The 15,767-nt window shown below is 36.4% G+C and overlaps 1 protein-coding gene across 1 annotated transcript in view; it reads right to left on the bottom strand.

The window, feature by feature from the left end:
* Positions 1-11,238: 11,238 nt before the first annotated feature.
* LOC120621528 (uncharacterized) overlaps positions 11,239-15,767 on the bottom strand; it is a 29,156-nt gene continuing 24,627 nt past the window's right edge. Inside the window, exons 3-6 of the mRNA XM_039886935.1 lie at positions 15,642-15,763; positions 15,199-15,344; positions 13,171-15,072; positions 11,239-13,074 (exon numbers count right to left, since the gene is read on the bottom strand). Of these exons, the coding sequence (XP_039742869.1) occupies positions 11,497-13,074; positions 13,171-15,072; positions 15,199-15,344; positions 15,642-15,763 (3,748 nt within the window). The 3' untranslated portion in view covers positions 11,239-11,496. The remainder of the gene's footprint in view (positions 13,075-13,170; positions 15,073-15,198; positions 15,345-15,641; positions 15,764-15,767) is intronic.

The raw sequence follows: 15,767 nt of genomic DNA, 5'->3' as shown, positions 1-15,767 counted from the left end.
CTTCAATGTATTTTGCTTTCTCATTTAATAACTACGACAGGAATCCCTGAGAGTCAACTGGGATAGTTTTAAGTAATTCTAATGAAATTCTATGGTAAAACAATCTACCCCAGAATTTCACTATAAATTTAATAAAACTTTTCACTATAAAAGGGTTGCAGTAAGCAACTTTCACAAATATTCTTTGGTGCTAGTGATTTTATTTTGGTGGGGTAGAATCTCAAGAGTGAGACTGCTGGGTTGAAGGGAATGTAAAATTTTAAAAAAGTAGATACTGTCATAATATTTTTATTAAAAAAAAAAAAAACTGTAACATTTCACATTCCCAAAGCAATTTCTGTGAATGCTGTTTCTCCACATTCTTACTTGCAATGGCTAATTGGTTTTTAATAGCAGTGTATTTGATTTTTTTTTTTGCATGATATTATTCAGGGGTCTAATTTCATTTTCATTCCATAGGAATAAGCAAAAGTCTCAAGATAATTTATTGAAAAATCTGTCAATGACCACAGATATTCAGGGAAACTTTGATCTTATATTAAATGTTCCTATATGCATGCGTCTATTTTTGGACTTTATCTTCTATTCCATTGGTCTACTCCAGTACCAGTTCCAGTATCATATAATAATATATTACCTTAGTTTCAATAAACTGATATCTAATTGAACAAGTTCCCATACGTATTTCTTAAGTGAACTAATCTTGATTTTTTTTTTTTTCCATGTAAGTTTTAGTATTAGTTTCAATCTCACTAAAAACTCAGTTTGGGTTTTCACTGGAATTGCATAAAATATAAATCAGTTTGGGTAAAATTGACTTTTCAAGGTAATTAATAAAATCATATATATTATTATACATCTTTCTCATTATTTAAATCTTTTTATACATATTTCAGTAATGTTTGTATACTTTGCCATAAAGGTCCTCCACATATTTTTGATATATTTTTTACTAAATAACACTTTGTTGAAATATGGGTTTTTGATGTTCCATATTTTTATTATGATATGTTAAAGATTCCTTTTATTCATCATTAATGGGATTAGTTGAATGTCTTATCTGAGAATTGGTGTCTTTCAGCAATTCTGGTCATTTCTCAGAAAAAAAAAATCTCTTAAAATATTGCCTCTCACTACTTTACTGTATGGCTTTCTACAATGCCTTTTTTATACCTTTTGTTTTGTTTTTTTAAGATTTTGCTGTCTTGTGTTTCAACTTTCTATTTTTCATTTCTTTATGTTTCTGAGGTAATTTATTCAGATTTATCTTCCAAATGAATACTTTTCAGGCAAATAAATCCGTTTCTAATTATACTTATTTTTTATTTCCAGAAGTGGTTTTTGTTTTGTTTTAAGAATTTTTATAGAGAATTTTATTTTATTTTTATTTTTTTGCAGAATTTCATTGCATTCAATTATTTCTTTAAATTATTAGACAATTATTTTATATTCCTTATCTGGTTTCAATGTGTCTATAAGAGAAAAAGCAGCTTTGTGTCTTATTTATATTGCTGAATTTGTGCTTTAAAAAATATTTCTGGCTTCTAAAGTTTTCCTAACTTTCCTGTTATCTCTGCTGTGACTTCAAATATTTTTTTAAATAATTTAATGTAGGATATTAAATATTTTTTATTTCAGGAAGATTTCTCTAGACAGCTAGTCCACCAAAATATTTAATAAAAAGACTAACTTTTAAACAGTGAAATCATGACTATTAATTTCAGAAAAAAAATTTATTCTCAAGACTTATGCTGACAGACCAGGGTCTTTTCCTTTTATTTTGGGGGTGGGGAGTAGGGGGAATGTACATTTTGTATTATTTATATTGAGACCTATCTCCTCTGATGGGTTGCTTTCTCTACAAGCTTATTTTTACACTCTAGTAGTTGGATTCTACTAAGGGCATCTTTAATCCTTTGTCAGCTTCTGACTCCGTGTTGCTGTTAATGTCTCTCAAGCAGGAATTCCACAAGTTGTGGTGTATTCATCAGTTTGTAGTCTTTGAGTTCTCAGTATACCAGCACCAACATGTCTCTTCTCTAATGAAACACCAAGAGGAAACCCTCTGTTCCTAGGATTCTTCCTGTCAATAGTAATGGATCTCAGGAATAGGCTTTCTTAGGCATGGAACTGGCACCAGTCCTCTGTTTTCCAGCTAAAAGATGTATTTCATAGCTTTCCAGGTGGTTTCAAGTGAGGTTGGAGTTTCTTTACCTCAGAATTATTAACATTTTTTGCTAAATAATTCTTTGTTATTGGAGGCTATTCTGTGTGTTGTATGATGATTATCAGTATCCCTGGTCTCTACCCACTAGCTGCTAGCAGCACACCCCCAGTCTTGAAAACCCAAAATGTCTCTGTGGGGAGTAAAATTACCCTCAAATTGAGAATTGGTGGGTGAGAACGTAACATCATGTTGTGCCCAGAGGAAGAAAATTCAATTTGATACAGCAAAATAGCAGTTCTTCCTAAATAAATCTCTTCTACTCTCATCACTATTTTATATTTTCCATGTGAGGAGATGTTTTCAAAATGATAAACAAATTTATCTAATTACTACTGAAACTCAAGTTTGTTTAATACTTTTTTAGGTACTGTGGTGTCAAGAGATATTATTCAAAAACATATATTGGAATAAACTAATTTACCACCTTAAAATTTAAAAAAAATCTTCAAAACTTATTTAAAAAAATAATATAGGTAGCTATTACTTTCCAAAATTAAAAATCAGAGGAGAAGGTTAAAAAATGGCTTGGGCTGCAGTTTATATCCATAAAAAAAAGTATACTGAAGATGATATATTCATTAATATTCATATGTCACTTTCAAGTGATTTATAAGAACAAGTGAATTTAGAGGAAAACTTGTTAAAAGATTATAACCAATGGCATTAATAATTAATAAAGTTGTTAAAAAGTTATTTTTTAATAGACAGGTTCAATGTGAAAAAAAATCCTGAATCTAGGCTATAAAAGCATTGAAGTTAAAATCGGAAAGAAAAAATAGCATCGATGTCAAACAAGAGGGCATTTCACAATTGAAATTAATGTCCAGCACTTTGTTGAAATTGTTTATAATTAAATAATATTACCTTTTAAAACTCAGTTTATGCATTTCTCAATAAATCCTCTATACCTCATTAATTAAGTATATTCCTTTCTTAGACTTTTAATTAAACTTTTCTCTGACCTTTGGCACATGCATTCTGTCCACCAATTTGAAACTGCCCTGGTTTCTGGCCTATGCCATGACAAAGCAAATAAATATCATTTTGCCAAATGTCAACTTTAACTTTAGAAAACTTGTTATTGGCATCTGCCAACTTTCTTGCTCCCAGTGAATTTAATCTCATCTGCCTCTTCAACTGGTAATGATTATTTCTTCTAAAGTCTTTCCAGACTTCCTGGTGTAGAGTTGGTCACTCCTCTTTCTCTTTCTCTGTACCCTGTGGGTTTATGTATATTTCTACAAAGTGCTCATGATGATATCTTTCACCAGTCAGTGAACTCCTTAAGAAAATGAACTCCTTGAGAAAAAGAGCTTGAGAATACCTGAAGTCAGCATTGATAGTTTTAGGAAAGTTCTAGATTTAAGGCTGCTCTATAAACTTCAGCACCTGGAAGGATAAACTTGACTCGACTGTTCTTCATTAATAAGATGAAACTTTAGTTCACATGCCTTTACTTTCATCCTTCTCATGATCAACTCACTGTCTCTGTTTACTTATTTCTGCTCACCCACTACTTCTTTTACTGGTGATCATGACTCAGTGTGGTTCTTCTCTATCACTTTTATCCCCCACGGTTAATTTCCTGCTTCAAATTCTTAGCAGAGAAATACTAATTAATCTCTTGTCATCGTTGTTGTTCTGTCACATTAATTACATGTGAGTGGGCTGCTCATAGATGATTTTCTGTGAATGCCATGACCACCCTTGATGTAATCACAGTGTTTAGGGAGGGAGTTGTATTATAAATGACAAAACATTGTTTCCTAGGTCAGCGCTGACTATTTCTTCACCAGTTTCCTAAGAAGGTAAAGGAGGTTTTTCAGACAAGGATCGAAAACTCCAGTAAAATAACCTCGTGGATACTGCTAATACAAGCAGTTTTCTAAGATCATGTGTTAGTTTTAATGGACTATTTTCAAATTCTAGTCTTTAAAACAAAAACGGCCTTTATGTATCTCATGGAGCCCACCGTGAAGTCCCATTTTAATTCTTTGTATTCCCATCTCTGGCTCTAGGACAGCTATTCAGTCAAAGGCATTTCTTCAAGTTTTAGTTGTTTCAGCTTCTATTGTCAGCAATGCTGATTCATAAAGAAAGAATTAAACAAAATGGAGTTTTGTTGTAAATGCACACACAAAAAAAATCAATATTTGCCAAATCGAAGAGAAGAAATCAATAGAGAAGGCATGTAATTGTCAAACTTCTAAAAAGATATGCCAAGAGTGGAGAGTAGACAAAATTCTGTAAAAATATATTGGCTTTGCTGTCCTTTAGCATAATAGACTAAAGTAGTATAACAAATAAACAAACAAACATTGTATACTATGGAGATTAAGTAAAGCAAATATAAACAAAATAGCCCCAAGTGTGGTATTTAACCAGTGCTTCTGAGAGACTAAAATAGATTTGCTCTGAAAATAGATTTGTTTCTGTTAATTTTGTTGTTGTTGTTAGATTGATATATTTATTTTATCTTAGTTCTGGACTTATGAGAGAATGAATGATTGTATACAGATATCTTATGCCCTTTTCTTCAGTGGGAAACGCCATGAGTCGAGATGTCTTAGCATGGCCTAAGAGTCATAGTAGCTTTTAATAGTTCCAGACCCTCCAGGACGAAGCTGATAATACAAGATGACAATTTCATGAATGATAACTTTATTTTTAAGAAAAATTAGATTTGAGTAAAAGGAAAGAGAATTTGGATAAAGAATCACCATCATAAGGATAAATCTGGCCTGGCATTTATTTCATAAGAAAAATACTTTAAAATTCTACAAGGTCAAATATTAACATTCACTAAGATAATTTTTCCATTTTTATACACAACATAAGGCTTTATATGCAATTTCTAATACTAGTTATTATTAATAGTGTTTTCTGTTTTTCAAAGAAACTTTGCAAACTTAACCTGGTTTTTCCTCACAGAAATCCTGTGACAGAAGTAGACGTATTAGGCATTTCGTTATAGATAATGAAATTGTGATGAGAAAAGAATTAAATGACTTAACTAAAGTTACAAAGCAAGTTGGAGGTTGGAATTTTAATTACTGATTCTCCTAGAAGTGCTTTTCCTCTTTCTCCATACATATTCTTTATGGTGGGAATAACAGTCTGCTTGTATATGGAGTAATCAAAAGCAATTCTATTTAGAAATAAAGCCCTTTACTGGATTGATGTCTATGCTAACATACACATGACCCAGAGCAATATTTAGGTCAACCTATAGGAGTAAAAAGATATCAATATGTTTGTAAAATTTCAGAAGATAATATATAAGATACTAAGTCTGATCTTTTAGATCAAATAGTAGTAGAACAGAATTATTTAATGAATAGTAATAAATTATTATTGGATATCACAGAACTAACAAAATCAAAGTTAACTACTGACATTTGATAACAAAATAATAAAGTACTCAAGAAATTTTTTTTTTTTTACAAAACTTATTAAGTATAATAGAAAGATGTTACTTGTTATACTAAACACTATTGAAATTTAAACATAATAGTTCAATTGCAAATATAGTAATTGAATAAAAATCACATATAGACTTATATTTAAAAAAATAAACATGTAACCAACACTATCATCTACATGTCTCTCTATATATTTCTTTTTTGCAGCAAAGTATGGTAGCAAGTTTAAGTCCTTTAAATATAGAGGCAGAATAACATGGTAATTTTGAGAGTGAAATCTGGAATAGACTGTTCACATAAACTCTAGATTCAGATCAGATTCCCTACTTTCCAAATCCAGTGATCCTTCTCTTGTCTCGACAGAAGAGCAGTGATTTTATGAAGAATATAGTGATGTGTGATTGCAAAAATAATGTTTATAATTGCACAACATTGCCCTGAAATTCTGCTGTTCTAGAAACTCAAATCTATAAGGAGCCAATGACACGTTTTCTGTATATAATGTAAAACACTCTCACGTAATAGTCCAGAATCTTTAATTGTATTATTAATTTCATTTTAAAAAAAAATAGTCACTTTTATAAACTCATTTTATAGTATTTTCTAAGTTTTTCATTATAGATATTTTCATACCAAAAAAAATTTAATCGTTTTTAAAGGAAATAAACTTAGGAACATTTCAAAATGAGTACAAATTGGAAAAAAAAAAATTGTCAATTTAAAAGCATTTATCATATCTACTTTTTTTTATTATATTGGTTCAGGGTCTCAGTGTAGTAAATTATCTTAGTTAAAAAAGAAAGTTTCAACATTTGAAGTTAATATTAAGCAGTTATTTATATTGAAACAAACATAAATTATAAATAATACTTATTGCACATACTTGTACAGATTGGGTATGTTAAAATAGACAACCCTAATATTTTATATTTTGTTCCAGATTGCTTTGAATTATATAGCAACAGATAAAGGCATGTGTAAGCCCATTTTTTTGTACAGAACAGAAAAGGATAATATGTGCGTGTGATTATATAGAATTTACACAAAGTAAAATCTATACATGAATAATTAAGTCATTGAGAAGATATCACCTTTACCAATAAATATTATGAATTAGAAAAGCAAATGAACTAAGAAATCTATGATAAATCTCAATTAACTGTTATCCTTCACAAGCCTGTTTATATATTTAGATGTTCTATGACTAAACAATCTCTAAATTTATGAATATTTATTGGAATATAGTATTCAAGAGCTAGATTAAAACTTTTAAAATTAAGAATGCTTTGTCAGTATCTTTAGTTGAATGTGATGTATGGTATTGATTTTAATATCCAGCTCTTGACCTAAGTATAACAATGTAAGATAAAAGACTTATATAAGTACATATGAATTACTTTCCTAAACAACTCATTTAAGACCAGTTTCATATTGCCCAGTAGGTATTCCTTGAATTTCAGTGTTTTTATTATAGCTATCCATTAGAAATTGGAAATGAAATTTTAAAAAAATCAGACTTTGTAGGAAATTATTGTATTGGTAATTACCCACACTAGATGACTTAGTATATTTCTATAATTAATTATCATGCTTAGAAAAATCTATAAATGCCAACCTAATAAGGTATAACCTGATATTAGCTTTACCTCAGTCATCCTACTGATGTTTAATTTAATGAAGTAATACATTTAGAAATGTGTTCCTGCATACATTTGTTTCCAGGATTTATTATATAGAAATGTATTTACAGATTAATTAAAAAAACTCAAGTAGTAAAGCATACATTATACTACACATTACCAATAATTTATAGGAAGGAAGATTTTTTCAGTAATTGTTAACACAAGCAAGACAGGCTAATTGCCATAAAGTAGTCAATGTAATGATTATTAATAGTTCATATCCACTGTAAAAATCACTTTTACCTAGACTTTGCATGTAAATGTAGATACAGTCTTCCTTGGAATGACATATATTTGAATATCATGTTGGCAGATGTTGCTTATCAATATAAGCAAGATTTTCACAAAAAATAAAATGAAAAAAGGAGTATTAATAAAGCATGCAAGTATGCAAATTTTTGTATTATTGATTTGTTTTGCTTTTCATATTATATATTTATATTTGTCCTGAATTCATTAGGAGGGCTAAATTAACTATGTGATTTAAAATAGGTGCTGTTACCAAAACCTATTTGATTCTAAGGTCAACTGCAGTTCTGAAACAATATGCATAGTAGGAAAAGAAAGAGGCATAATGTGTGCCTAACTTTTCAGAGAAGAATTTGAATAACTGTCGGAAACCAGCCGACCAAATCAAACCAGGTACCTGAATGGAGGAGCGCAGACTGAGAAAAAAGAGAAGACAGACAGGGTGCAGGAGGGAGAACAGATCTCACAACTGTCTCTCTGAGTTTATTTCTTATGCTTCTTTTTATACATAATCTGTTCCTTTGTGTATCCCAAGATAACATAATTAAAGTAAAATCCTGAAGACGGAGGTACAATCCACACTCCCTTTGACACTCCCTTTCCTTTTTCTATACTTAATCTTCTTCTTCCTGGAATTCCACAGAACCAGCCTTTTCCCTTTTTTTATGCAAGCAGGCCTCCTGAGATAATCCATGCACTCTTTTGAATTTTGGGAGCTTTAGCTCCCTACAAATAACAATAGAAGAACAATGAAATTCTAGATCTTTTTTCATCTTCTCTTTATTTTTCTTACCCCTTTCCTCTCATTCAGAATAGAATTTCAGTATACTCAAAGAAAAGTCAAGGTTTCACTTGAATAAATCTGAAAGTTAAGCATCATGTGAACAAAAATTACCTAAAAGAGTATTTTCTATGTTTAGAATATGGAAATGAAGCTTTGAAATACTAGTGTTTCAAGTCCAACTAGAAAACTTTAGTGAGACCAACAAAAGTTCCAAAAAATTAGTAAAGAGTTAGTAAAGCAGGTGAGTTTTTATCATTTATCAAAGACATATATATTGTTTAGTATCCTAAATTTCAGCAGTCAGAAGTGGAATGGCAAATGTCTATCGATAGCCTCAACCTTTTGCTCTGTTGATCACTCGTCCTATATAAACAATAATTTTCCCTCAAGTTTATAAAATGTGCAGAATAATTATTATGAAAAAGTTTGGTCTCTCACAGTGACTCATACTCCATAATGATCTTACTACTGCCTAAGGAACAGTGACCACAAGTGCAGACATATAAAGGTCAAAAGCAACTTTACTTCCTAGCCCAAAGGCAAAAAAGTATTTTTGTATTTAACTGTATATGAAAACTACATGCTGTTGCTGTTAAACAGATATTATAAAATGATACCAGAGTATCAATATCTGAATATAAGCCACCCGCTATGTTTTGCTTATTAAAATATCCTTTATGAAATACTGCTCAAGTTGTCAACCTGCCATTTGTCACAGTCCCCTTTTCCATATCTTTAGTAGGGTTTGACAAATCTAAAGAATTAGTGAACTCATAGAGATTTTTATTTTTAACATGCTTCCCTTTCTGAAGAACTCAAGAAGTAAAATCTCAAATACTTGGGAGGTAAGGTAGAAGTGGGATGTTGTTGTGACCGAAATAACCAGGCCCAACTCGAGTGCTCTAGTCCAAGAGACAGTTTATTAGCCGGCGGCTGTCCTTGCAAAGGAGCAGCCCCGAGACGCAGGGGCACAAAGGTTTTAAGCCCTCGATCCCATCCCCCAGCTCCTTAATCTTTACACAAAAGACTATATCTCCTCCATTCATTAATTGATAACTAAGAGGTGGGTAAGCAAGCAGGGGTACAGAAGCAGAATGCGTCATTGTTAAAATATTTTGTACCTATAGGCAGTGATCCGGCCAGTAAATCCCTTTAGTTAATAAATTTTTAGCAGATAACTAGCTAGAAGTGAGACATGGCGGTTAGCACGTACCATGTCTTATCCTTGACCTATTGTTTCTAAAGGTGAGGTCACTACATTCCCCACTGGTTTTCTTTACAGTGACTCAATCTTCGAGTCAGAAGTTGGAATTCTCGGCCAACTCGTCGGGGCTGATGCTCCTAAAATTAAAATCTTTGCCCCGGTCATGTGAGACTGTACTAAACTTCTAAGCCACTTTAGTAAGCAGGGTCCAAAAATTAATAATAATATCAGCATAATTAATGGCCCTGCTATGGCTGACAATAGCGTGGTTAGCCAGGAATTTTCATTAAACCAAGACTCATACCAGTTACTGCCCTGCCTTAATTTTTCATTTCTATCCTTCACCCTCTGTCTAATTAATGCTAAACTATCCCTAATAATACCAGAATGATTAACATAAAAACAGCAAGTTTCTCCTAATGCTACACACAAACCTCCTTGCTTAAGAAATAAGAGATCTAAACCTCTCCTATTCTGCAGCACTACTTCAGCTAAGGAATTAAGAGATGTTTCAAGATGATTAATTGATTTTTCTAGAGTGCTTAAATCGTCATTAATCTGCTTTGTGAGCCAGGCTATACCTTGATTCCCTGTAACTAAAGCAGCAGTCCCAACTGCAGCCGAACCTGCCACTCCTAGGCCAACTAGGAGCGGCACAAGCACTGGAATTGCTCGCTTACGCCGAGGATAGTTATATCCTCCCCACAAATCCATTGCTTGTCTTCCTTCTTGTCCGCTCATCATATACACCTGAGGTATAACATGAACTAGCACACAAAATCCAGTATTATTTTTCCAATAGTTAAGATTAATACAGGGAGTTAAACCAGTATTACAAGCAAACCAAGTGCCACTTGGAGCCGCTAAATAAGTAGGAGAGGAGCTATTTACTAAAATAGATGACTTACAATTTTCCTTATACCTAGATCTATCAACTCTATAAGTATTAGTATATATACAAGTTCCCTTTCCTTGTAAATCTCCCAATGTTACAGATGGGTTTTTGGTTCCCCAAGGGCAAATAGTAACATTCGGAGATGTTACATTTCTAATAGTAGTTTGATCCGTGCCAAGGTTAGCAATGACACCAAGTCCTACATAATAAGGTGGGGCAGGATTCAGACAAAACCAACAATCCTTTGTAGCATTTGAGTTACTGTCATTAGCAAACTTATAAACATTGTTTAACATAGTCAGGATAGAGTCAGGTGTATCCCTGGGAGGTTTATAAGGCTGCCTGGGTTTATGTCCTTTATCGATGTTATTAGTATTCCTAATAGTTGTTAACTGGGTAGGAGTTAAGTCCTTTAACTCTTCATTATTAGACCCGACAGGACCTATGGCTATCGACGGTATCCGGACAGGCTTTTTCTGTATTGTCATTAACATTCCGGGATCATCTCCAGAAACATACAACCTTAATCCCCAAGTTTTCCCAGTCACCCAAGATGGATCTTCCCAATTTTTGACAGTAAAAACGACAGGATTGCATTTCCCTGCTGTGGCACAGGAAGACTGACTAGGTCGTGTAAGAGTCAGAAAGGGGTCTGTGTTCTTCCAAGGGGCTATGGTCTCACAACCCCAATGACCACAATAATATTGGTTATGCTTATTGCAAGTGCTTTGATCCTCTCTAGGGCACATATATAATTCTACTTGTTGGACACCTCTTTCCTGTTCTGGATATCCACAACCATACCAGGGGTCGGTCGAAAAACTAGCCCCTGGACCCCTAGGTAAATCTTTGGGTATAGTATTAAACCCTTTTCCTAGTATGTCACATAGATCTACATGGAATGTAGGTTGATACATAGTCTGATTAACCAATATGGGAGCCCCTGTTTCTGACCTAATTAACTCCCATCTGGCCTGCGAAGGTTGATGAGGATTCCCGTGTACATTGGTAATAACAACTAACCCTAACACAATTATTCCCGGGAGAGTCTTATCTTGAGTGGATCCTCTGTGGGTGTTGCTTTCCATTTCTCCTTTTCTGGGGGAGGTTGAGCTGCCTTAAGGCGAGTATGGTGAATCCAATGTCTTTTTCCTGCAACTTTGACAGCCGTTGGTGTGGTCAGGATTACTGGAAACGGACCATCCCACCGGGGCTCTAGGCTAGCAGGCTGAATCTTCTTTATCCACACCCAATCACCTGGATGATGTGGGTGAGGCTGTGATGTCCCCGGAGTCGGTCTAGTAGCTTTAATCAAGCCCTTGACTTGATTTTGGGTTTGTTGCAAGGCCTGTAGAGACTTAAGGAGACTTGTGTTATTACTTATTGTAACCTTTTCAATTCCAATTTTAGGGAGTAAAGGGGGAGGTCTCCCAAACATTATTTCATAAGGGGAAATTCCCATAATATATGGAGTACACCGGGCCCATAACAAAGCAAAAGGAAGAAGGCTCACCCAATTCTCCCCAGTTTCCAGCTTAAATTTAGTTAAAGTTTCCTTAAGTGTTCTATTCATCCTTTCTACTTGTCCTGAACTCTGAGGTCTGTAAATACAATGTAATTTCCAATTAATCCCTAATACCTTAGCTAACATTTGACTTGTTTGGGCAATGAATGCCGGGCCATTGTCGGACCCCAGTGATAAGGGCAAACCGAATCGAGGTACTATTTCTGTGAGTAATTTCTTAGCTACTACTTGTGCAGTCTCCTTTCTAGTGGGGAAGGCCTCAGTCCATCCAGAGTAAGTGTCGATGAAAACCAGAAGATACTTAAACCCGAAAGTGCCAGGGGCAACTTCTGTAAAGTCTATTTCCCAATGTTCTCCAGGAGCTTGTCCTTTCTGTCGCACGCCACTGCCTCCTGTTGCGGCGGAGCAAGAGTTGACTTGTGCACATATTGGGCATCGCGCACTTACATCCCGAGCCTTTGAGGTTAGTCCAGGAATATAATAGTCTCTTTTTAGCAGTTCAATTAACTTAGTTCCTCCAAGATGGGTAGCGTTATGCATTTGACTGATTAAATGGCTGCCAAGAGCGGCAGGGAGGAGTGGCCTTCCATCTGGAATCCAAAGCCACCCATTTTCAAACTTCCCGTGCAGTTGCTTCCCCAACTCTATATCTTGGGGGCTATAGTTTGGAGCCTGTACCAAGGGGGGCACAAGAAGGGGACCAATTATGACGTTAGTCCCCACTGGTTTTCTGGCTACTTCCTTTGCTGTTTTATCTGCCAAGCGGTTTCCTTTTTCTACCGCTCCTTTCCCTTTTTGATGGCCGGGGCAATGGATAATAGCCACTTTCTTAGGTAGCCAGATAGCCTCCAAAAGAGCCAAAATCTGCTCCTTGTTCTTAATTTCCTTTCCCCCTGATGTTAATAGTCCTCTTTCCTTGTACAGGGCTCCATGTACATGTGCCGTTGCAAAGGCATATCGGCTATCAGTGTAGATGTTAACAGTTTTCCCTCGAGCCCATTTAAGAGCTTCAGTTAATGCCATGAGCTCGGCCTTCTGGGCTGAAGTCCCTTGTCCGAGAGCCTGAGCCCAAACCACAGTGTCATCGGCAACTACCGCTGCTCCCGCATACCTGACGCCTTCTGTGACATAACTGCTTCCGTCTGTGTACAGGGTGGCGTCTGGGTCGAGCCAAGGCTCATCTCGTAAGTCAGGTCTTACCCCAGTTATGCTTTCAAGCAGGTCACTGCAATCATGTACAGGTTCCTGGGGATCATCATCTGGGAGCAAGGTTGCTGGATTCAATATTGTCGGTTTAGCAAATCGAACCTGTGGAGGGTTTAATAAGAGTACCTGGTATTGGGTGATTCGAGCGTTCGATATCCATCGCTCAGGTGGTCCCTTCAGGAGCCGCTCCACAAAGTGAGGTCCGATAACAGTCACAGGCTGCCCAAGCGTCAATTTGTGGGCTTCTTTCACTAGAACTGCCGTGGCTGCAACGGCCCTCAGACAATTAGGCCACCCTGCAGCCACGCAATCTAACCTTTTAGATAAGTATGCAACTGGTCTTTTCCACGGTCCCAGCATCTGAGTCAATACCCCTTTAGCAACTCCCCTTGTCTCTTCTACAAATAGCTGAAATGGTTTCTCTAAGTTTGGTAAAGCCAATGCCGGAGCAGAGATTAAGGCCTTCTTCAGTGTCTCAAAGGCCTGCTGTTGTTCTATTGTCCATTTTATGTCCTCTCCTTTCCCAGCTGTACAATCATACAGCGGCTTAGCAATCTCAGCAAATCCTAGAATCCACAAACGGCAGTATCCTACAGCCCCTAGAAACTCTCGCACGAGCCTTTTTGTTTTTGGTGGTGGAATGCGCAAGATTGCTTCAATCCTACTTTCAGAGAGCTGTCTTTCCCCTTTATTCAGTTTGTACCCCAAATAAATAGCAGCAGGGGTACACAACTGGGCCTTTTTAGCCGACACACGGTAACCTTTGTTCCCCAACTCATTCAGCAGATCTTCAGTTGCCTTAGTGCATGCCTCAGTTGTTTTAGTGGCAAGTAAAAGGTCGTCCACATATTGTAGTAACACAACATCAGGATGGCATTGTCGAAACTCTGCTATGTCTCGACTTAAAGCCTCATCAAACAGAGTGGGAGAGTTCTTAAATCCCTGCGGGAGTCGGGTCCAAGTCAATTGTCCTTGTTGTCCTGTCTTAGGGTCCTCCCACTCAAAGGCAAAAATTGGCTGACTGACTGTAGCCAAAGGTAAGGAGAAAAACGCATCTTTCAAATCCAATACCGTATATACTTGATGGCTCGGTGGCAACTGGCTTAGCAAGGTATAAGGATTAGGCACAGTGGGGTGTATAGTCTCCACTCTCTTATTAACCTCTCTTAGATCCTGAACTGGTCTATAGTCCTCAGTTCCTGGTTTCTGGACCGGTAACAATGGGGTGTTCCATGGAGAGTGGCAAGGCACCAATATGCCGGCTTCCTGGAGCCGTCTTATATGTATAGCAATCCCTTCTCGTGCCTTTTGATTTATAGGATATTGTTTCACTCGTACTGGCATAGCATTGCTGTTGAGAGTTACCACTATGGGCGGCTGATGAGCAGCCAACCCAGGAGGGTTATTCTCAGCCCACACTACAGGAATTTCTTTCTTCCACTTCTCCAATAAAGCGGAGAAAGTTTTTGCTGGTCTTTGATCTGTTAAAATATATTCTTCAGCTAAGGGGACTGTATATAGAATGTAAGAGGGCCCATCTCCGAGAGTAAGGGTGTTAGCATCTGAACCAAAAGTAATAGTGGCCTGTAATTTTTGTAGCAAATCTCTTCCTAACAAAGGATAGGGGCATTCAGGCATAACCAAAAAGGAATGGGTGATGGTCCCTTTTCCCAGGTCAGTTATACGAGCCTGAGTCCAAGGGTATGCTCTTCCTTGTCCGGTTGCCCCAAGAATAGTGGTTTTTTCTTTACTCACAGGGCCAACAGGCTGATTTAAAACAGAATATGTTGCTCCAGTATCTACCAGAAAGTTCACAGGTTGGCCCCCCACTTGCAAGGTTATCCGGGGCTCTCGGGGACCGTTAGAGCCCTGACACCCCTAGTTATCTTCCAGAAGAATGGGGGTGCTTATATTTTTCTTGTCACCTTTTGGTTGGTTGGGACACTCATTCTTCCAGTGCCCTTTCTGTTTGCAATATGCACATTGGTCTTTTTCAAGGCCAACCTGTTTACTTCCTGGTCCAGGTGGCCCGACAAATCCTGATCTTCCTCCTCGGCCCCTTCTTCTTCCTCTGCCTGGCATAAGTCCCTTCCCCACAAACATTATTTTCTCCACATCGTCTCTATTGTTGAAAACTTTCTGGGCTATTTCTAGCAATTTGGATAAATTCTCTCCCTCAAAACCTTCTAGCTTCTGTAACTTTCTCCTAATATCTGGGGCCGACTGGCTCACAAAGGCCAAATTAATGGCTCTTCTATTGTTGGGGTCCTCCGGGTCAATAGGTGTATACAAGCGGTAAGATTCTAATAGTCTCTCTAAAAATGCTGCAGGTGACTCATCCTTGGTCTGAATTACTTCGCTTACCTTGGACAGATTTATTGGTCTACGTGCAGCAGCCCGGAGTCCCTGTAGCAGGAACTGGCGATACCTTAGGAGAGCCTCCTTACCTTGATCCGTATTGGGATCCCACTGGGGACGCTGTGTAGGAAACACAGCCTGTATCCTGGTTAAGTCTGCTGTTGGCAGCCCATTCGGGTCCGTGACTCCTCTGGCTGCCTCCCGCAAAATCCTTT

Source organism: Pteropus medius, unplaced genomic scaffold (genome assembly GCF_902729225.1).
Source record: "Pteropus medius unplaced genomic scaffold, Ma_sr-lr_union100, whole genome shotgun sequence".
Classification (NCBI taxonomy): Eukaryota; Metazoa; Chordata; class Mammalia; order Chiroptera; family Pteropodidae; genus Pteropus; species Pteropus medius.
This window is presented reverse-complemented; position numbering and strand designations above follow the sequence as displayed.